Raw genomic sequence first — 23,085 nt, forward strand, 5'->3', positions numbered from 1 at the left:
TTAAAATACATTTAAAAAAAAAAAGAGGAAGAGAAGGTGAAAGGAGGAAAAGATGAATGAAATATAAAGAAATAGAAATTTAAAACACATATAACATCAGAGGAAAGGAAATAATAAAAATCAGCTGACAAAAGATGGGAAGGATGCAGTAATCACAAAAAACAAAATTCAGGCAGAGCCCACTTCATATTTCAAAATTATGTCACCGTAAATTGGTCACTAATCCTAGGGCAGTGTAGAATGGTAAACAGTGTTAACATGTCACTTATTAGCAACAGTAAATCACTTGATTTCTCCAAACCTATTTTAATTTATCTGTACAAGAAGAATATTACCTACACTACAAACTTTACAGTGTAGTTTATAAACCAAAATAGATATCTAGAACAATGTTTGTTAGTTAACAAAATGTAAAATATGACTATTTTTAAAGAGAGTTGTATAAAAAAGTAACTTTCAGAAATCAGAATGAAACTCTGAGTATGATGCATAATTGTAACAGCCTAACACAGAGCATCATTGGTTAAGATGATCCTGAACTTTGGATCAGGAAAACCTGTGTTCCAATACTGGCTGCTCTCAGTAATACTGGCTACTCTCAGTAGTGACCGCTCTAAGGTTACTAAGGTTACCATATATAAAGTAAAAATGATAATCAATATCTATTTACCTCATTCAGGTTGCTATAGGGCTCAGGAAGATAATACAGATGACATTCTTCACACAATGCCTGGCATACAATAAACAATGCATGAAATGATGTGATTTAGGATGACAACAGCAGTATACTATTGTGGAGGGCTCTGGAGTCAGAGAGAACTGAGCCCCAGTCTCAGTTTTAGTAACTCAGTAACACATGGCCTCACACAAGTTATTTAGCTTTACTGAGCCCGATTTCTCATCTATAAAATGAGAATGACACTATCACTTCAGAGAATGACAGTGAGAATTAGATGACATTTTACAGTTGAAAGCGCTCAGAAAAGTGCCTGGTTTACCATATGTCTCAATAAATGCTAGTTACCATTTTTCATTTCTTTCCTCTATTGTTTAAATACATAAAAGTTTATAATTAGCTAGAATATTCCTGTCCCACTTGGTAAGAAAAAAAGGAAAGAAAGAAAGCTAAAATTAAAAGTTACTTATAAAAATAAAATGCCCACATAAGAAACTTTTAGGAGAAAAGGCATGGAACGGGAGAACTACCTCAGCACTTAAGTGTATATACATAATAAAGAAACAAAATACTGAAAGCATGGTATTAAAAATCATAAAGAAAATTTCAACTTGATGCCAATAGCAATAGCAGTGAACAAAGTACTCTGAACGAGGTCTTGCTATGTTGCCTAGACTGGTCTCAAACTCCTGGGCTCAAGCAATTCTCTCATCTCAGCCTCTCAAAGGGCTGAAAATACAGGCATGCACCATTGTGCCCAGCAGGATAAATAAAATTAGTAAGACACTTTTCCAATGTATCAAATGTTTTCCTGGTTAGTCCTTTCAACAACAGCATTTTGTAGAAAACAATATGTTTTTCTTCCCTTTGCTGTTTATAACTATTGTTACTTTTTATTCTTTAGTCTGAATTTCAGTCAAAGTCCTGCAAAGCCTGTACATTACTAGATGTGCTTGCCCTAGAGTAACCTACTTGCATTGATACTGGGCAACTGCCAACCTGCAGCTTAATGCCATAATTGTAATTCAATTGTTGAACTACATGCTGGTTTTCAAATATAGTTTTACAAAATGGGAACAGTAGGGGGCATGCAGAGCTCAAGATGTTTGTTATACTGTATTCAAGGACTATATTTTGCTTTCTGAAATCTGTGGTCTTATCTGTTTAGAATACTGAGAATGGCATTCATTTTAAAATATGTCTATTATGTGTAATACAGATATTACATACTTAAAAATACTTTTACTTTATCTGTCAGTATCATATCATACTGCTACTGTATTTTATTCAACTTACTCTGAGCACGTGTGTGTGTGTATGTGTGTGCGCGCGCGCGCACAATGCAATAATTTTTTAAATTATTTTAGAGTTGCAGGATACAAATGAGAATTTACTTCATAAGTAAGTTGTATGTAGGTGAAGTCTGGGCTTCCAGCTGGTAGCTGGCCCTCTCTCCCCTGATAGTGGACCAGATATCTTCATACTAAGTGAGCTATTGCAGAAACAAAGAAATAAATACTGCATGTTCCAACTCATAAATGGGCCCTGAACACTAGTCACAGGAGCACAACGGTGAGATCAGCAGATGCTGGACACTGCAAGGGAAGGGAAATGGGCACGTGGCAATACACTAGAAAGTTTTAACTTCATATGTGAATAGCAACCATAGACACTACATTTTGCATTTTTATTTTAATATAGTATATTTAACTGTGTAAGCATGTAAATGGAAAAGCATTATGCAAATATAGCTATCATCATTATTTTAACATTTAAAATTGTATTAAGAAACACTCGAATTCTCATTACCAATGTGAATTCTGTTCTTATCTTTAAATATTCAACAGCTATAAAATGGATGATTATATAAGACAGACAAAAATATTACAACTACTTCTCTTATGTGGGATTTTCTCATCAACGAAATATCTTCACAAATGCCCAACTTAGTGTCTGCAGATCATATCCAAAATGCCAAAGAATCTTTCAAATTTCAAATTTCACCTGTAGAAAGGTGTCTGGCGGGGTAAAGATCAAATAATCCATTTTCCAAATGTGGCTTTGCTATTACAACACTCTAGAAAAATGACAGCATGAGTAAACATTTGACAAATGCACCTGTTCATTGACTCTAGAATGTGATGGTCCATGATGAATAAGAATCTTCACAATCTCCACATCTCCTTTCCAGGCTGCCAGGTGAATAGGAAAATAACCTTTGTTGTCTGCTACATTTGTTGATGCCTCATATTGAAGTAGTTTGAGAACTATGTCCCTAAGAAGAAAAAAAGAACATATGCTGAATAACACAAATTTTATTAAAGAGATAATTATGAAAGAGTTCTGGATATTAGCTAGCAACTTAAAGTAATCATTCAAGGCACTAGAACATAAAATTGGGCTTAAAAGTTTGCATATTCAATAGTTGATTATTTTACTTACCTGGAAAACAGAGCATAGACTCACCAACAAACTACTTAATAGAATTTATTCAGGTGGAGTTACCTTATTTCATTAACCAAATGAAAAGTAAAATAAAAAGAATACCTCCTCCCATTTTTTTTAAAATAGGTCTTTCCAGATAACCCATAGCTGAAATCTAGCTTAAAGGAAAAGTTAGGTGGTCGTTCCAGATAACCCATAGCTGAAATCTAGCTTAAAGGAAAAGTTGAAATTATAAGCGAAGTCTCTATTAACAACAACAAAAAAGTTATCTTAACACCAAAGAAACATTTAGGGAGTTTATACATAATTCCTACAGAGAACCTATATAAAAGACAGAAGATGCATACAAAAGAGAAAGACAGCACATATGAAATGGACCCTGATAAGTTAGATGCAGAACTAGCTAAGGGCGCAAAACAAAGTTTAATAACATTTCAGCCATGGCACACAATTTTTTTCAAATTTTTTATTTTAAAGATGTGGGGTACAATTCAGGGTTAGGTATACAAGTGTTCATTATGCAGGTATCCTTGTTGATGAGGTATGCTCCCGCTTCCCTAGCATCAGATTCCCACTACTGCCAATTCAGCACACACACACACACCCCAGTTTTCCACTACTGCCAATCCTTTTCTTATAGTATTTTAATAATTGTTCAAGGTCCACTTATGAGGGAGAACAAGTGACACTCAGTTCTTTGTTTCTGTGATAGATCACTCAGTATTATAGACTCTAAGTCCATTCAAGTTGCTGCAAAGTTCATAATTTTGTCCTTCTTTGTAGCTGCTTAATATTCCATCATGAATATGTATTACATTTTTTTATCTAGTCCTCTTTCGATGGGCAGCATGGTTGATTCCATGTTTTTGCTATTGTGAATAATGCTGCAACAAACATGTGTATGCAGGTATCTTTTTTATAGAGAAATTTGAGTTCCTCCAGGTATATTCCCAGAAGGGGGATTGCTGGGTCGTACGGAAGGTTAATTTTTAGATCTTTTAGGAATTGCCACACTATTTTCCACAGAGGTTATAGTAGTTTACACTCCTACCAACAGTGTAGAAGTGTACCCTTTTCCCCGCATCCTCTCCAGGATCTGTTGGTTTTCCAGTTATTGATGATGACCATCCTGACTGGAGTTAGGTGGTATCTCAGTGTGGTTTTAATTAGTATTCTTTGATGACTAGTGAGGCTGAGCATTTTTTCATGTACCTATTGACTGCTCGTATAACTTCTTTTGAGAAGTGTTTATTCAAATCTTTTGCCCACTTTGTAATGGGGCTGTTTGGTTTTTTCTTTTCAGCCCATTTGAGTTCCTTGTAGATCCTAGATGTTAGGCCTTTGTCAGACATACAGTTGGCAAATATTTTTTCCTGGTCTGAGGGTTGTCTTCCTGCTCTCTTGATGGTTTCTTTGGTTTTGCAGAAGCTTTTCTGTTTGATAAGGTTCCATTTGTCTATCTATCTCTTACAGCATGGGCATTTGGGGTTTGGATCAGGAATTGGTTTCCAATTCCAATTTCCATAGGAGTGTCTCCTGCATTTTCTAAGGTTCTTTAGGTTGAGGTTTTACGTTTAGGTCTTTGATGCATTTAGAGTTGATTTTTGTGTATGGTGATAGGTAGGGATCTTGTTTTAATCTTCTTCATGTGGTCAGCCAGTTTTCCCAGCACCACTTACTAAATAGGTTCTCCTCTCCCCAGATGTTGGTAGCGGCTTTATCAAAGATGAGTTGGTTGAGAAATTGAGGTTTTGCTTCTGGAATCTCTATCCTGTTCCATTGGTCTATATGCCTGTTCTTGTAGCTTTATAATAAAGTTTAAAGTCAGGGAGTGTGATACCTCCTGCTTTGTTTTTGTTTTGTTTTGTTTTGCTGAGGGTTGTTTTGGTTATTTATGGTCATTTATGTTTCCATATAAATTCCCGTATGGTCATTTCCAGGTCTGAGAAGAATGCTGCTGGTAATTTAATGGGTATTGCATTAAATCTGTAGATTGCCTTGGGTAGAATGCACATCTTAAAAATGTTGATTCTTCCAATTTGTGAGCACAGAATATTTTTCCATTTGCTTGTGTCATCTTTGATTTCTTTAAGCAGTGTTTTGTAGTTTTTACGGTAAAGGTCTTTCACATCTCTGGTTAGGAAGATACCAAGGGATTTCTTTTTTTGTTTTTGGTGGCTATTGTGAATGGGATTGTGCTTTTTATGTGGGTTTCTGTTTGCTTATTTTTGGTGTATAGAAATCTGACTGTCTTTTGCACATTTATTTTACACGTTGCCAAAGTCCTTTATCAGTGCAAGGTTTTTGACAGATTCTCTTGGGTGTTTGAGGTATAGAATCATGTCATCTGCAAAGAGGGATACTTGACTTCCTCTTTCCTATTTGGATACCCCTGATCCCCTTCTCTTGTCTGACTGCTCTAGCTAGGACTTCCAAAACTATATCGAAAAGGAGGGATGAGAGTGGGCATCTTTGTACACAACATACTTTTAACATGAAGTATGCCTTCATCTTTCTCCTCCAAGACTAAGAAATTACTTTAAGAGAAAAATTCACTTAGACAAATTCCACCACTGATGTAATTTCAACACATACTCAATATACCCACCCCACCCATAAAATTTTGTACTTAATCCCCACCAGGTTTTCCAAGTAAAAATTCTGAACTGCAGTACTCAACCTCAGAAGGAATTAATGAATAATTATTAGTACACATTACATGGAACTTTGTATAAAACAATAAAAAATAGCAATTCTAAACAAAAACCATATTTTCATTTGGACACATTTAAAAGAAGCAAATGGTATTAACTCACTAAATGAAATGCTAGACAAACACATATGTAAATACATACCTATATACAATTACAATATATAATAAAGTTGCTCTATATAACAACTCACCAACAGGGAGAGTGAATGTAACATCAAGATCTAAATATAAATATTTCACAAAATCAGACTCTAAATGCAAGTAACAACTGACAAAAATCGAAGGCAGTTTGAACAGAAGCAAGGTTAGAACTCTGATAGCTCACAAGAAAAACAGATACAATAAAACACAAAATTATAATAAATAATATACAGATTGCCCAGAATGTGGCGTAAAGTAACAACATTGGACTAAGTGACTAAATGTATGAAATCATGAAAGAACCTAGAATATGTTATAGAAATATTTGGAAAATTCCAAGGAATCTTAAATTTTCTAACAATAAAACTTCTGAGAAATTAAAAAATAATTTTATTTTAATATTTCTTTTTAAAAACCAGGATGATTTTACAAAATCTGAATTAGAAAGCTTGCATTTGAGTTCTAGCTATGCAAACTACCTAATGCTATGACCCTGAAGAAATTAGTCCATGCATCACATAATGACAACTTGGTCAACAAAAGACTACATGCCTATACGATGGTGGCCTCAAAAGATTATAATAGCAAATTTTTACTGTACCTTTTGTATGTTTAGATATACAAATACTTACCATTGTTTTATAATGGCCTACAGTATACAATATAGTAAATGCTGTTCAGGTGTGTAGCCTAGGAGCAATAAAGCTATACCATATAGTCTAGGTGTATAGTAGGCTACACCACCCAGGGTTATATAAATATCCTCTATGATGTCTGTCACAGGGACAAAACTGTCTAATGATACATTTCTCAGAATGCATTCCCGTTGTTAAGGGACACGTGATGTCTTTAGTCTCATGTTTTTCTTTTCCTCAGAAGATGCTGTGATAATAATGCCTACTACACAAGAATAATAAAAGCATTAAATTAGATCACAGAAGTCACTCAATAGTAAAGCACTCATACAATATTAATACTTGTCCCAAGACAAAATAAAATTCCTTAAAAGTAAAATTCTTAGAGCAAATCACCTTTGAAAAGAGAATCTGGACCAGGCATGGTGGTCCAAGCCTGCAATCCCAGCAATTTGGGAGGCCGCGATGAGAGGATTGCCTGAGTCCAGGGGTTCGAGACCAGCCTGGGCAATTTGGTGAGACATCATCTCTACAATATATCAAAAAATTAGTAGGCATGGTAGTGTGCGCCTGTAGTTCCAGCTACTTGGAAGGTTGAGGCGGAAGGATTACCTGAGCCCAGCAGGTTGACACTGGGGTGGCCATGAGCATGCCACTGCACTCCAGCATGGGCGAAAGAGTGAGACTCTGACTAAAAAAAACAAAAAACAAAAAGATAATCTGAAAATCAGAAGGGAACTTAAGGTTATCCAGTTTCTCCTCATCTCTCTGCCATGCAAGAACTGTTACACAGGGTCTTCCATTCTGACACAAATATGGTAACCTCAGCAAGGGAATGAGGATTCAGTACCCATGAATAACAAAAGCAGCTACAAACCAGAAGACCTGATGTGAAGTCCCATCTCTCTACTACTCACTAACTTGGTTACCTTGAGCAAATAAAATAACCTGTCTCTCTCTCCAACACTGTTAAAATAGAATGTAGAGATTACATCCTGCTGCCTCAAAGGATTATGTTTTGAATCAAATGAGGAACAACCATAATTTAATTACACACAATCAAAAGTTATTCTCAAGGCAGGTTGTTGCAATGCTGAACAATTCGCTTTTTTAACAAAAATATTTCAGCATTTAAGAGGTAAAATAATACCAAAAGAAGTTAGTTAAATAAAATACCTAGATCTAAAAAGTAGAATTTATCCTTTCAGAAAACAGACTTATCATCTCTACAGTAAATCAAAAAATCAGCCGGGCATGGTAGCACATGCCTGTAATTCCGGCTACTTGGGAGGCTGAGGCGGAAGAATCGCCGGAGCCCAGCAGGTCGAGGCTGCGGTGGCCGGGAGCGGCCACTGCACTCCAGTCTGGGCGACAGAGTGAGTCTCCAATTCAAAAAAAACCAGACTTCTCCAAATTAATGTCAAAGACAACTGTAAAAAGAAAGATTTCATTTCTCAATGCCTAAGGGGGAAAAAAAACTCTAAAATTTCTTTTCTTATAAAGCATTTCCTTTCAAAGAGTAAAAAGGAAAAAAAAGATAGATGAGATAATCAACTCTATTTCCATTTACTGACAAACCATTTAGAATTTCATTTGTTCTTTGGCTCAAATTTTGCCAACATTTCTAATACTGCATGTGATATATTCATTTTTATTTATCAGAAAGATTTATGATACAGTGAAAAAAGTGTATTTTGAAAACTGACTTTCTGATCATTTATAGTTTGTAGTATTGCTACCATCTACTATCTAAATTAGAAATGAATAACCTGTATGTTTATGAAATTGCCTTTGGTAAACACTATCGTCCTAACTAAATATTATCATTCTTATTTAGGTTTTTAAAGTATTTATTTTAGTAAATATTTTATTAAATAAATTTATTTTTAAATTTAAATTTTTAAAAAATTAAGCCTTAAATCTTATCAAAGATATCAGCTTATAAGCTGGCTGAGATCGTATTTCTAGTGTTAAAAATATTTGTGAAATATAGTTATATCTCTAATCAAATAAGTACCTGTCCATTTTAATGATCATAAGTAGAATAAAGAATTAATCAACACCCTGTTATAATCTTTCTTATGCTATACACATGTATATATAACATGAATTAAATAGACCATTTTCACCCAGACTCATTAAGAAAAAATTAAACTTCAGGTTCTTTCTATAATGTAAGTCTTCTACATGCAAAACTTCAAATTAAAAACTTTCAAAGATTTTGGACATAAGTGTGAACTTATGTCCAATCAATGTGAGTTAGTTCATGTGTCTGGCATATATTGTCACAAGCATGCATCCACCACAAGTGGTTGTGCTTCTGTGTACTTTACTGGACAGTACTGTACAAAGTAAGTAGTACAGTGTCTATTTCAAGCCCAGGATGTCCGGAAGCAAGTGTAAAAGCAGCAGTGATGTAGCTGGTACTGCTAAGAAGCACCAGGTGATAAAGATGGAAACAAAAATGAAAATAATTGATAAAGTAAAATGAGGTGAAAAGATGGCAGACATCACTCGTCCTTATAATGTGAATCATTCAGCCATCAGCATGATTCTAAGGAACATGGGCAAGATCACAGAACAGGTGAAGTCTGCTGTGCCGATGCTGTCAATGATAATATACAAGAAGCTGGAAAAGTGATGGCAAAACTTCTTAGTATGTGGATGCAGGATCAGCATCAGCATCGAGTCCCACTCAGCTTAATGCTGACTCAAGAGAGCACTAAAAGCCTTTAAGAAGACTTGAAGAAGAAACACAGCAAAGAATCAGAGGACCCATATTTTAATGCCAGCCATGGCTGGTTTCATCAATTCAAGGCTGGGGCCAACCTTCACAGCATAAGAGTAAGTGGCGAGGCAGCAAGTGCAGATACCATAGCTGCCCAGGAATTTCCTAAAAAGCTTCCAGAAATTATTGATGAAGATGTATATTTACCCAAGCAGGTTTTTAATGTGGATGAGACAGGACTGTGCTGGAAGAGGATGCCAGGCTGAAGTTACATCACTGAAAAGGAAAAGTTGATACCAGGCAGCAGAGAACAAGCTAACTGTTGTTTGGTGGCAATGCTTCTGGTGATATGAAGCTGAAGCCTCTCTTAGTTTATCATTCAAGAACTCAAGAGCTTAAAAACATAGCCAAGGGCTCTCCTCCCATTATGTGGAAGAGGAACTCCAAAACCTGGGTTACATGGGCCATTTTCCAGGACTGGTTTTCCACCACTTTATCCTGGAGGTACAGAAATATTGCTTGGAGAAGGAAGTCTCACTCAACATTCTTTTGCAGCTTGACAATGCTCCGGGCCACCCCTATCATGGACGACTTTCATCCCAATGTCAAAGTAGTGCATCTGCCACCAAATACTATGTCACTCATCCAACCTATGGACCAAAGCGACTTTCAAGAAATATTATTTATGTCACATGTTTCATAAAGGCAAGTGATGAGTCAGGAACAACTTTGCTACTATTTTAGAAGAATTATAATAACCACAAGGCTTTGCCTGGCAAGCGGTTACAGCTGTCACCATGAATGGGGCTTTGAAGAACCTTTGCCAGCAGTTTGTTCAAGATTTTCATAGATCTGAGAAGGAGAGTGAGGAGTCCGGAGTCTTCAGCAACTCAGTGACCCTCAGCAAGAGCTGGAGCCAGACCTGCAAGAGGACGACTTCACTGACCTCCTCGCTGGGTAACACAAGGAACTTACTAACGAAGACCTGATGGAATGGGCGACACAGAGGAAGGACAAAGACAGACAGGAGGAAGAAGTAATGAGAAACTGAAGAGATTCATGACACAGGAGATGGCAAGGGGTTTTCTTTATCTGAGGAGGCACTGCTAGTTTTTGAGGCTCAGGACCCGAACATAGCATGGTTCACGAAGTTGCACAGGTGTTCAGAATGCCATCCGGTGCCACCGTGTCACCTATGAGGAGAATAAAGGGCGACGACCCAGACATCACTGAATCATTTTTTCAAGAGGGTAGATAGAATTGAACCCAGGAAGGAACCAGAACCTGTGCCGTCAGCGTCAGGCATGAGTGCCACTGCAGCTTGCCCACCAACTCCTGTTGCTGACGATCCTTTAGCTCTGCCACTTCCTGCCTGCTCTCCCTCCTCCAGTCAGTAACTCTTCTTGCCTGTTCACTCCATGTCAGTCCCCGGATGCCAGCTGTTGTACTGCAATGTTCTACTGTACTTTTCAAGGTACCAAACTGTAACATTAAAAATGTTTTCTTTATTTTTTGTTTGTCTTTTATGTATTATTTGTGTGAAAAGTATTATAAACCTATTCCAGTACAGTACTATATAACTGATTGTGTGAGTTGGGTACCTAGATTAACTTTGTTGGACTTACAACAAACTGAACTTACAAACTAGCTCTCAAAATGGAACTTGTCATATGAAGGAGACACTGTAGTATCCAATTTAGAGGAGTAGTTAATATCAGAGTAGCACCCACTCATTATTATTATTATTATTATTTTTTAAGTCAGGGTCTCAGTCTATCATCCACGGTAGAGTGCAGTGGTATGATCACGGCCCACTGCAGCCTCAACCTCCTAGACTGAGGCAATCCTTCCTCCTCAGCCCCTCCCACTTGGGACTACAGGTGTGAGCTAACACACCAGGCTAACTTTTTTATTTTTTATAGAGATGAGGTCGTGCTATGTTGCCTAGGCTGGTCTCAAACTCCTGGTGTCAAGCAGTCCTCTTGCTCTGGCCTCCCAAAGTGCTGGGATTATAGGCATGAGCTCCTGTATCCAGTCGCTATTATTTTTTATGGATATATAATAGTTGCACAGACTTGAGGAGTACATGTAATATTTTGATTCATGCATACAATGTAATATTTTGACACAATGACCAAATCAGGGTAATTGGGGTATCCATCACCTCAAACATTTATCTTTTCTTTATGCTGGGACATTCCAATTCCTCTCTTCTAGCTATTTTGTACTATGCAATACGTTATTGTTAACTATAGTCACTCTACTGCATTATCAAACACTAGATCTTATTCCTTCTATATTACTGTATTTTTGTGCCCACTAACCAATTTCTCTTCATCTCCCCTCCCCATCCCCTTCCCAGTCTCTGGTAACCACCAATCAACTCACTACCTCTATGAGATATACTTTTTTAGCTCTCACATACAAATGAAAGCATATGGTATGTATTTCTCTGTGCCTGGCTTATTTCACTTAACATAATGACCTCCGGTTCCATCCATGTTGCTGCAAAAGACAAAATTTGTTTAATTACTGAATAATATTCCATTGTGTATATATACATTTTCTTTATCCATTCATCTGTTGATGTGCACTTAGATTGATTCCACGTCTTGACTATTAAAAATAGTGCTGCAACATACAAGGGAATGCAATTATCTCTTCAACACACGGATTTTCTTTCCTTTGGCTAGCTATCCAGTAGTGGGATTGCTGGATCATCTGGCAGTTCTATTTGTAGTTTTCAGAGAAATCTCCATACTGTTTTCCATAGTCCTTTACAGTCCTACCCACAGCGTACAAGCATTCTGCTTTCTCAGCATCTTCACTAGCATCATTTTTTATTTTTGTCAAGAGCCATTTTAACCAGGGTGAGATAATATCTCATTATATTTTTGACTTGCATTTCCCTGATAATTAACAATGTTAAGCATCACTGAACAGACATGTCTACTCAGATATTTTGCCCATTTTTAATCAAGTTATTTATTCTATTGAGTTGTTTGAGTTCCGTATATATCCTGGCTATTATTGGATGTATAGTTTGCAAATATTTTTTCCCATTCTGTAGGTTGTCTCTTCACTTAACCAATGCTGGGAAAACTGGGTAATCATATTCAGCAGAATGAAGGTACATCAAGACATGGAATACAATCAAGTCAAAATGGATAAAAAGGCTTACATCTAAACTGAAACCATAAAACTACCAGAAGAAAACACTGGGGGAAATGCTTCAGGACATTGTTCTAGACAAAGATTTTTTTGGTTAGACTTCAGAAGCACTGTCAACAAAAGCAAAAACAGACAAATGGGAATGCATTAAGTTGAAAAGCTTCTACAAAGTATTGTTATTTTTTATTTTTATTGAGGTTGAGCCTTATTTCCTATTCAGAAGTATCAATAAATGGACATATTGACTGTACTTGGTTACCTGACATAAAACATTAAGTTATACTCGATTGATATCTATAGAAGAGCAAGCAGAAAAAGAATCCCGAGATCCTAAAAACAAAGTGGCACTTTCTCATATCTTTCTGGCAAATAAGAAATATACTAAATCTCTAAAGTAAATGTGGTTGACGGAATCACAGGAAAAATAATTCCATTTCTGAGGAACAAAACAAAATTTCAAAATAATTTAATAATAATCTAATTCAAATAACTGTAATACTTTACAGCTTCAAGTTAACATATGTACGTTCAAGTAAAAATAGGAATTATAAAAGTATAGATGTTTGCTGCTTTATTTAATTTGCATCCATTTTCTGAAAGATATAAATATACTCCTGATTAATATGAAATGTCTTTCAATAGTATATCTTCCAGGTTGGGTGTGATAGCTCAAGTCTATAATCCCAGCACTTTGGGAGGCCAAGGTGAGAGGACTGCCTGAGCCCACGGGTTCAAGAACAGCCTGGGCAACTTAGTGAGACCTCATTTCTACAAAAAACTTAAAAAATAACCCAGGCGTGGTAACGCACGTGCCTGCAGTTCCAGCTACTTGGAAGGGTGAGGTGGAAGGATTGCCTAAGCCCAGTGGGTGGTCATGAGCATGCCACTGCACTCCAGCCTGGGCGAAGGAGTGAGACCCCGACTAAAAAAAAAAAAAAAAAAAAGTGTATCTTCTGGGAATAATTAAATAAATTGGTAAATAGGGAAGATTCAACCAACATTCAAATTTCTTTGCCGTAACAGCGAGATCCCCTATAATTAAATCACAACCAAAGATGTTTATTTTGTTCCATACTCTCTTACTTGTTGATAGAGTTCAAAAAAACCTCAAAATAAATGCAAATCATCTTTATATGGATACAGAATTAACAAACTAATGAAACTCTCAAATTTAATGAAGCCCTTTTGATTTCAGATTCTTGAAGCTTTCACTTCTCTTCAGTGGGAATAAAGTTGCAGATGTGTGTGGTATGGTCAAAAGACTTCAGAACAACACATTCCATTTTCTAATTAAAGTTTCTTTATATAGTGAATTCATACTCATACATTTCTAGATTAGAGTGAATGAAGGCAAAAGTTAACTAGTTAGCTGGGCTCGGTGGCTCAGCCTGCAATCCCGCGCCTTTGGGAGGCTGAGGTGAGTGAATTGGCTGAGCCCGCGGGTTCGAGACCCGTCTGGGCAGCAAGACCTCATCTCTACAATAAAATCAAAAAAACAGTCGGGCGTGGTAGCGCATGCCTGTAATTCTGGCTACTGGGGAGGCTGAGGGGGAAGGATCGCCGGCGCCCCAGCAGGTCGAGGCTGCGGTGGCCGGGAGCGGCCACTGCACTCCAGTCTGGGCAACAGAGTGAGACTCCAACTCAAAAAAGATAAAATAAAATAAGTTAACTAGTTAGTATTCTTATCCAGGAAAGACTCAAACCAACCAAGGATGTTTTTCGTTATTCAAAGAACAATTTCAGGGACCAGATTATAGAATTTGTAGAGGAAATACCTCTCTTTCATTAGAAAACATAAGAAAAAGCAAATCAAAAATACAGATAGCTTACTACCTGGATTCTAGATCCAATGTGATACATAATTTGGATTATAGACGAAGTCTAGTAAGCATAAAATACTTAAAAAGGTAGAAGCAGGAATAGAAAATATTTTGACCCCACATATATCAAAATGTACACAAATTTCAAAGATACAATAACAATTTGTTGATATTTTTCAAAACAGTATCCAACCATCACAATATACCCAATATGGTTTAATAACATGAAACTTATCAAGAAAAAAATAAAGAGCAATTTGATAAGTAGAGAAGAAGAAATATGAATACACAGGTTTAGTTAGTGCAACTTTACAGGGAAAGATAATTATAAAAAATAAAAGATGAAAAGAAGAGAAGAAAAAAGGAAAGTCAAGACAAAGGAAAAAGAAAGAAGAAAAGAGGAAGGGAGAGAGGAGTAGCCAATTGCTATTCAGAAGAGAATTAAAGGATTCAAATTTATAGTAGAAATACATGAGACAATAAATCCCCTATATTTTGAAAAAGAAAGAGAGAGGCCTCTACCCTCTCTACTGAAATAATTTATACTAGGTGCTAGTGGATTTTGTTCTATTAACCATGTTTTTTCCTATCATTTGAAGGTAATAATTTTCTAATCTGCAATTACAAATGAACTAAGAAATCACCAATAGAGTACATTTTCCATTGTGTCTTGATCTGGCTAATTGAAGATGAATTGTTCAATATAATATAAAATAATGCATTTCAGGCACATAATGCTTCTCCACTTGTGGATTAATTAGTGTTGATAAACAAGAGCACCCAATAAAATGTTTAAAATATAAAAAAACTTTGCAATATAAAAGCCTTAGATTATATATTGGCAGTAGGGAGAAAGTCCATGCTCACAGCAAAAGAATAAACTTAAGGACCCTGTAATAATACAGCTCTATCATTCTTTCAGCTCTACGATTCCATAAATTTGAGCCTAGAAGTCAAAAATGCAACAGCAAAAAACATGGAAATCATGTGCTCCTATACCAACTGCTAAGACTTGCTCTGGAAGAAAACAATATAGCCATTCTTAAGATGAGAGACCAACAAAGGCAAAGAAAAGAAATGCCATCCTTCTCTGACTCTGAGATACACCCTATGATTTTTTTCTCCTTCAGATATCCTTTAAGCCAATATTAAAATTAACATTTCATGTAAACATAGTACATGATGACAATGGGAGACAACCCAGAAATACATAACATGGCAGAGAAAAGCCAGAAAGAGCTTAGCCACAAAGGGGAGATAATGCAGAGTCCTGGTAAAAGCACAGACTTAGAACTAAAATACTTAGGCTTTAGACACAGCCTCCTTTTTACTATCTAGTTGACCGCTAGGTCACTTATCCAATTGGGCCCTGCATCTCCACCTATAAAATGAAAAAGAAGAGAGGGGTTGGGTAGAATAAGGGCTCACCAAAGAAGGCCACAGACAATTTGAACATGGAAAATCATAAAAATCCAAATTTCAGAATTGTAGCATCATAGCTAAGCCATAAATAATACCAACACAGTATACTATAAAATGTTATACTTGTAAAGAACAATGAAGACTGTCCAGCCAAAATGTTCAATCTATTGAACTGAGGCCTAGAGATGTTAAGTAAGTAGATGGCTTAAAGATGGAACTTTAGCAAAGATGGGACAACAGAATTAGAGTGGTCCTGCTTTTTCCAAGGTCTATAGGATGCACAATGCAAAATGTTACTAGAAAGTGTCAATAAGAAAAGATAAATGAGACCTTCACACAAAAGCAGAGATATATAATTCTCACAGAATATCTACAACAAAAGGGATCTTAGAGAATCAATTCCCCCATCTCTTTATGACAATCTTAATGACTGCTATTCAATTTGCTTAAACTATCTTCACTTTCTAAATTGCCAAAAAGTACAAAAAATTATGCAACAGGCCACAGGAAAACATATCTCAATGGCTAGAACTTCATAGGCTCTCATGTGTAAATCAATAATATTTACTAAATGCTTCACTGAAAATCAAAGAGGGATATAAACACCAATCCATCTTGGGACGATATTACTTTGAGAAGTGCTTACCAATGCCAATTTGAGAAAGAACAAGAAAAATGGTATCACTCAGATGGTCAGGCCCAAGATATCCTGCCCATTAGATGTGACAGACTTCATCTTCCCAGTTATAACTAAGAAACATGGTACTATCCCAAATTCACAATTAAGATGGCTGCAGCACTATATGCCTTGGGTTGATTTAATTTGCCTTTGTTCTTGATGATACGGGTACAAAAAAGAATAAATAATAATACTTACTAAAAAATTTAGATATCTAGACATGTTTTCCATTTTAACAGAAGAATAGATTGGCAAAAAAAGATACAGCAAAATAAACAATTCTAGATGAAAAGAAATGTAATTTGTGAATTCCAATTCTAAGATTCCAAATAATGAAATATTAAGTTATAATTATTTTATATAGTTTGAATGATTCTCCAAACAGACTGATAGTGTTAAATTTATACACAGTTTAAAAGGGGAAAAAAAGTTATAGTGATCAATAACGACAAAAAACGATAAATTCCTTACATTGAGAGCTTTATGACCACCAAAGTTAAAAATCAAGTATGACTAAGTCCCTTTTGTCTCAATTCACAGAATAAAAAAAATATGCTAGGTGGGAAAGCAAAAGGTAACTAGCATTTTTAGAGCAGTAATGACTGCATCTAAAAAACGAAAGTGAAATGAGGTGACCCAGATCTGGGAAGGCTAACTTAGATCATTCACATAAAGGAAAAATAAAGAGAAAGATGAGATAAAGAAAGAGGGTCATTTTTCCTCTGGTTGGGAAGGACAGAACATCTGAATCACTTAGAGGACTTATTACACTTGGACTCTGTCAGTAAACCATCAGGATGCCTGGCTAAAATACTGGAAAGTAAGTGGTGATTATGATTATACATTCTTTCATGCACCATAACATGTACTATCCCATTATTTGAAACATAATTTCATAAGTTAAAAAAAAGTTTAGGGTTGATAAGTTTAAAACCCGAAGTCAATCATGAATGACAAAAAGAAAATACTTTAGCTAAACTTGAAGGATTTTGAAGTAGTTCATATAAGTGAGGGTGGCTTATAATTACAGGAATCGGTTAAGCCTCACTTCTAGTGAACACTTTCATGTTGGGTGACACCAAAAAAGGCAAAGGGTGCTATCAAGCGGTCCTATCCCACTCTCCCCAAAGCTGCCCACAACTAGCACGGTCCTGTCACTTCTTCCACTCTCCCTGCAAGATATCTGAGTACTCCAAGGCATTCCTTTCTGTGTACCCTCTCCTCTCCACATGATCACGCGCAGCAACAGTTCTACAAGCACAGCTTCCCACCATTGTCACCCGGTGTCTCTCCAAATTCATCGAAGTCCAGTGGACTCAAGGCAGCATGAAAAAGCCATCATCAGACATAATCAACTTTGTCACATGTAACGAAATACACAAGATTCCAATCCAAATCAGTGCACTTACTTGTGTCCATTTAAGGCTGCATGGTGTAAAGCAGTGTAACCAGAACTGTCTGTGCAGTTCACATTGGGGCCTCGCCAGATGCTGCAAATAAAACACAAGCACAGAGTTAAGAGTCAGCAGAAGCTGGTTTTGAAAAATAAAAAGAAGCCTGGCAATCCCACAGCCAGCTGCATGCTGCATATGAAAAGTTTGGTCATGGAATACGACTGCCATCTCTCACACATGCCCATCAGAGCAGCAACTTTGTTTATTTGATGAAGTGAAACTAGGGAATGAACTATCTTCAGAAATTATTAGCAAGTGTGTATCCACTGTCATGCATTGACGTTCAGATTCAAGAATACCCTAGTACTTTCTGTCATTACTTAAATATTAGAAGCAATTAACATTCAGCTACTATATTGTATACCAAAGAATAAAGATTTATGACACTTTCTTCATCCCTGTAAATACACCCATTCTAAGATGGCATGATTTATGTAAGTTGTATTTTTGTATTACGAAAAGAATATAAACTCTTCTTGCTGCTCTGCTGCTACCAAGAAAATATAATCAATATTTCATACTTGAAAATAAATCTGAGGATTTGGACTGTTGCAAGTCATGAGAAGACCCTAACAATTTTGTAGTTATCATTGATTTTACTATACAATATATTCGGGAGATCATATATAACTATATAAAAGAATCCATTTTATATTTGATCACTATGATTAAACAAACTATTTTTGGCTTTTTGAAAATAAGGCACTGAAAGACATTTTTTGAAAAGCAGAACAAAAAATTACTTTATCTGATGTTCACAGCAATATTAAAACTAAAAAAGATAATATCTAATGACAAACTAACTCATATATTAGCAAAACGTTTATAAGTATGTCAACTGTATGCCACATATTGAGCTAGGAGGCACTGAGAGCACAAAATCACAACTCAAGGTCCTTCTTTGTAAGAGCATAGTATGATGGAGGAGACAGACACATGAACTAATAATTACAGAGTAGTAAGATAATTGAGATACTAGAGAGCACACAGATGTCTCTGAGAAGTGGATGAATAGCTATTCCAAATGAGCAATCATGATAGACTTTCAAGAGTTAACTAAGAGAATAACCAGTAAGACACAGGGATCAACTGGAGGACAGTCGGACATGGTAGCCATTGTCTAGAATGACTTCAGGCTTAAATGACTAAAGGAAAATGATAACATTAAGATGTGAAATTTTTATTTAAAAAGAGAAAATTTTCTGGAGAGAGGACAAAGCAGAATGGAGATAAAACAATGAATGACTCCTGGTTTGGATACATTAAATTTTAAGTATCTGGCATACTGACATTATACAGAGTCAACACAATCTCTATCAAAATCCCAATGGCTTTCTTCACAGAAAAGAAAAAAATAATCCTAAAGTTCACTTAAAACGATAAAAAACCCTAAATAACCAAAACAATTCTGAGGGAAAAAATGGAGGCATCCCATTACCTGATTTCAAATTATATTGCTATAGTAATCAAAATAGTATGGTACTGGCATAAAGACAGGCACAAGAACTAAGAGAGCAGAAGAGAGATCCCAGAGATCCCCGAGGAAAGCCTTTATTATTAAAGAGGCAAAGACAAACAAAAAATTAGAAACAAACTACAGAAAAAAACTTGGAGGAAATTTGGACTATGTAGGGAGAAGAAATTTTCAAAGATAGTATAATTAGTAGCCTCTCAAAATAATAAAAGATAATGAATGTTAGAAAAATGCAATAAAAAGGAAATTAGAGATAGAAGAGCTCTCAAAAGTATAAAATAGAAATTTAAAGTTCAGTAGAAGAATTGAAAATAAAGCCAATGCACCTACAGTCCCAGCTACTTGGGTGACTGGAGGAGGATCACTTAATCCCAGGAGCTCAAGGCTGCAGTGACTGTCACTCCAGCCTGGGTGACAGATCAAGACCCTGTCTCTAAAAAAAACATAAAAATAAAGAAAATAAAGCTGATGGGATATCCAAGGCAATTAGAGGAAAAAGACAAAGATATAGAAAGATAGAAGGGAAATCATAAGAAAAGTACAGTATTCATTCAGCAGTTCCAACACTGAATTAAGAGGTTCTTAATGTCAAAACATAGAAAATAAGAAAGAGAAACAATGAAAGAAATCACTCATAAAAAATTATCAGAACTTAAGGACATCAATTTTCAAACTTAAAAGTACATGAGTAGGCTGAGCTCAGAGGCTCAGCCTGTAATCCCAGCAATTTGGGAGGCTGAGGCGAGTGGATTGCCTAAGGCCGCGGGTTCAAGACCAGCCAGGGCAACTTGGTGAAACCGCGTCTCTACAATAAATCAAAAATTGGCCAGGCGTGACAGCCCATGCCTGTAATTCCAGCTACTTGAAAGGCTGAGGTGGAAAGATCGCCTGCACCCAGCAGGGTGAGGCTGTGGTGGCCGTGAGCGTACCACTGCATTCTAGTCTGGGCGACAGAGTGAGACTCCAACTCAAAAAACAAAAAGTACATGAGCAGACTTGATTATTTTTTTAAGGAAAAATTTAAAAGAAGAAATAACTAAGTCTGACAGTCTTTTAAATTTCAATTAAACAGATAAACCAAATTCTTAAAATGCTGATCTAGGGCTGTTCTCTAAACTTAAATTTTTTCCTCTTTCAACTTTAGTAATACAACTCTTTGCTATTCAGGGACTCCAGAATGAAGAGAAAATATTCATAGCTATTACTTCTACTTAAATCTGCAACCTTCAATTGCTAACATCCACTCTCTGGCTCTTACTATGTACAAGAAGATACGATAGGTCCAAGAAATTAAAAAATGAACAAAATATCCCCTTTTCCCCTATAAAAGAAGACTATGCAGAGAGAAATTGCAATATACACAATGAGTGTAGAGCTCATAGCATAGCAAATAACCGATAAATGCTTGTCATTAATCTTCTTGTGGTTCTTTTTGTTCTTACTATTAATTTACTATAAGATAAATGCTATAATGTAAAAATCTATAACTCCCTAAATTAGTGCCTCTGTTTAAGGTAACTCCAATAAAATCTCTATGGGCTGTTTTAGGGAAAACTCAACTAAAAGCTCTAAATTGCATCTAGAAAGATTTATAGAAAAAAAGTATGACACAAAAAGTAGTAATGCCTTCTATGTACCACCAACTGTTAAAACATATTATGATAAAGGCAACTGAAGGTATTGCAAAATAACCAAAAATAATTATTTAAAAACATATTACGAAACAATAATAAAAAAATGTTATTCTAGTGTCAGAATAGGGAGCTCAATAAATACAAGAAACAAAACAGACCAGCAATACATGTAGGAATAAAGTTGACATCTGAAAGGAACAAGAAAAGAAAAAACCATTCAATAAACAGTCCTGAGAAAAATGTTTTAAGTAGTGGGGAGGAAAAACTGCTCAATTCCCTACCCCACTCACTCCATTTGGCAAAATTAAACCCTACACGATCTGTCTCTGACTTCTCAGGTCTCACTTCCTACCCTCCTTTCTCCCACACCTTATTCCAGCCACACAGGCCTCCGTAAAAATGCAACTATGCTTGCACCTCATGCTGCTGCATTTGAAGTTCTCTCTTTCAGAAGGCTTTTTCCTCAGATAATCATGTGGTTCCATCGTTCTGCTCAAATGCTGCTGGTCAAAAATAGCACTCTATCATCATTCTCTTTCTCTTTAGTTACAAGACACATCACCGTTTGACATTAAACATGTATTTTCTTACTGTCTGTCTCCCCACTAGAATGGAAGCCTGTGAAGAAATAGTCACTCTCATAGAATGCTAAAGTGTGAACTGCTACCAGGCACACAGTGGTTCACGTCTGTAATCCCAGCACTTTGGGAGGCAGAGGCAAGAGGATTGCTGAGTCCAGGGGTTCAAGACCAGCCTGGGCAACTTGGCAAAACCTCATCTCTACAATAAATCAAAAAATTAGCCAGCCATGGTGGCACACACCTATAGTTCCAGCTACTTGGAAGGCTGAATTGGAAGGATCACCTGAGCCCAGGATGTCGTGGCTTTAGTGGCCATGAGCATGCCACTGTACTACAGCCTGGGTGACAGAGTAAGACTCTGACTCAATAGATAGATTAGATAGATAGATAGATAGATAGATAGATAGATAGATAGATAGATAGATAGACAGAGCATTGCTACAAATTTGTCAGAAACAACATGGTAATAGTTAATAAAATTTCAAAAGTATATACTCTTACACCCAGCAACTCCACTTTTCAGAATTGATGTCTATGAAGTAAAAGTACTAATATGAAGACTACACACACACAAATATTTACTGTAGAATTTTAATAGTATAAAAGAAAGTTTGTTTATGCCCATCAAAAATGAAAAATTAATTAGTATTCAACTATATCATAGAATATTATGCAAGTATTAAATACATAACTTTGATCTACATGTATAGACCTTGAAAGTTAACCAAAACATAAAGTGAAAAAGTGCAAACTGTAGCATATCGTGGGTCTCAATATCCCAAATGTTTTACATGTACTAACTCATTTATAGCCACATAACTGTTACAAGACAGATACTATTGCTCCTATGGTACAGATGAGAAATGTTTGCATTTTGATAGAAAAATACATGCAAAAATACATTATTCATTCTCTGAATTGTTTGAGTGTTGAAATTATCATGTGTTTATTTAAGGGGAAAAAGAGACAATAAAATATGAAGGAAGAAAAGGTAGGTTTGCTCCATAATGTGAAGAGCCTCTTAATATTTCAAGAATCTGGACTTTACTCTGTAGGCAACTTGGAACCAAATGGTTATCAGAAAGATCTTAAGCATATTTATGACATGATCAGGTCAGTGTTTAGAGTAAGAGCTCTTGAACCAGGTAGAAGAAGAGAGTGAGAGAATCAAGTTAATATTAACAGACTAACAAATCTGAACTAACGGAGAAATAGTGATAGAAGGAGAGAGAGGAGAGAGAAAATGCAAATAGATGTCTAAAATAAAACCTATGAGAGATGGTATCCCCTATAGATAGGATAAAAAGCAAGAGAATGACTGAGGTTTCCAGCATGAACGAAAGGCATGGATGATGAGACGTTTCCATTAGAGCTGCAAGGGCATTGGTATCTTGTGGTAGAAACCAAGTTTTAGTTAAAGCTGACTAAAACATTAGGTTGCTTGGAATACCTCAGGCAAAAAAATGGAAAAAAAATGAGAAAATGCTGCAAATTAACTCTAATACATTTTTA

General features: G+C 36.1%; 1 protein-coding gene across 1 annotated transcript in view; it reads right to left on the reverse strand.

Moving 5' to 3' along the window:
• Positions 1 to 23,085, reverse strand: part of LOC103254726 (ankyrin repeat and sterile alpha motif domain-containing protein 1B-like) — a 72,173-nt gene that overhangs the window by 39,213 nt on the left and 9,875 nt on the right. The window contains exons 2-3 of the mRNA XM_021709832.1: positions 17,840 to 17,920; positions 2,795 to 2,951 (exon numbers count right to left, since the gene is read on the reverse strand). Coding sequence (XP_021565507.1) covers positions 2,795 to 2,951; positions 17,840 to 17,920 — 238 coding nt within the window. The remainder of the gene's footprint in view (positions 1 to 2,794; positions 2,952 to 17,839; positions 17,921 to 23,085) is intronic.

This window comes from Carlito syrichta, unplaced genomic scaffold, assembly GCF_000164805.1.
Source record: "Carlito syrichta isolate Samal-C Ts95f unplaced genomic scaffold, Tarsius_syrichta-2.0.1 Scaffold287391, whole genome shotgun sequence".
NCBI lineage: Eukaryota > Metazoa > Chordata > Mammalia > Primates > Tarsiidae > Carlito > Carlito syrichta.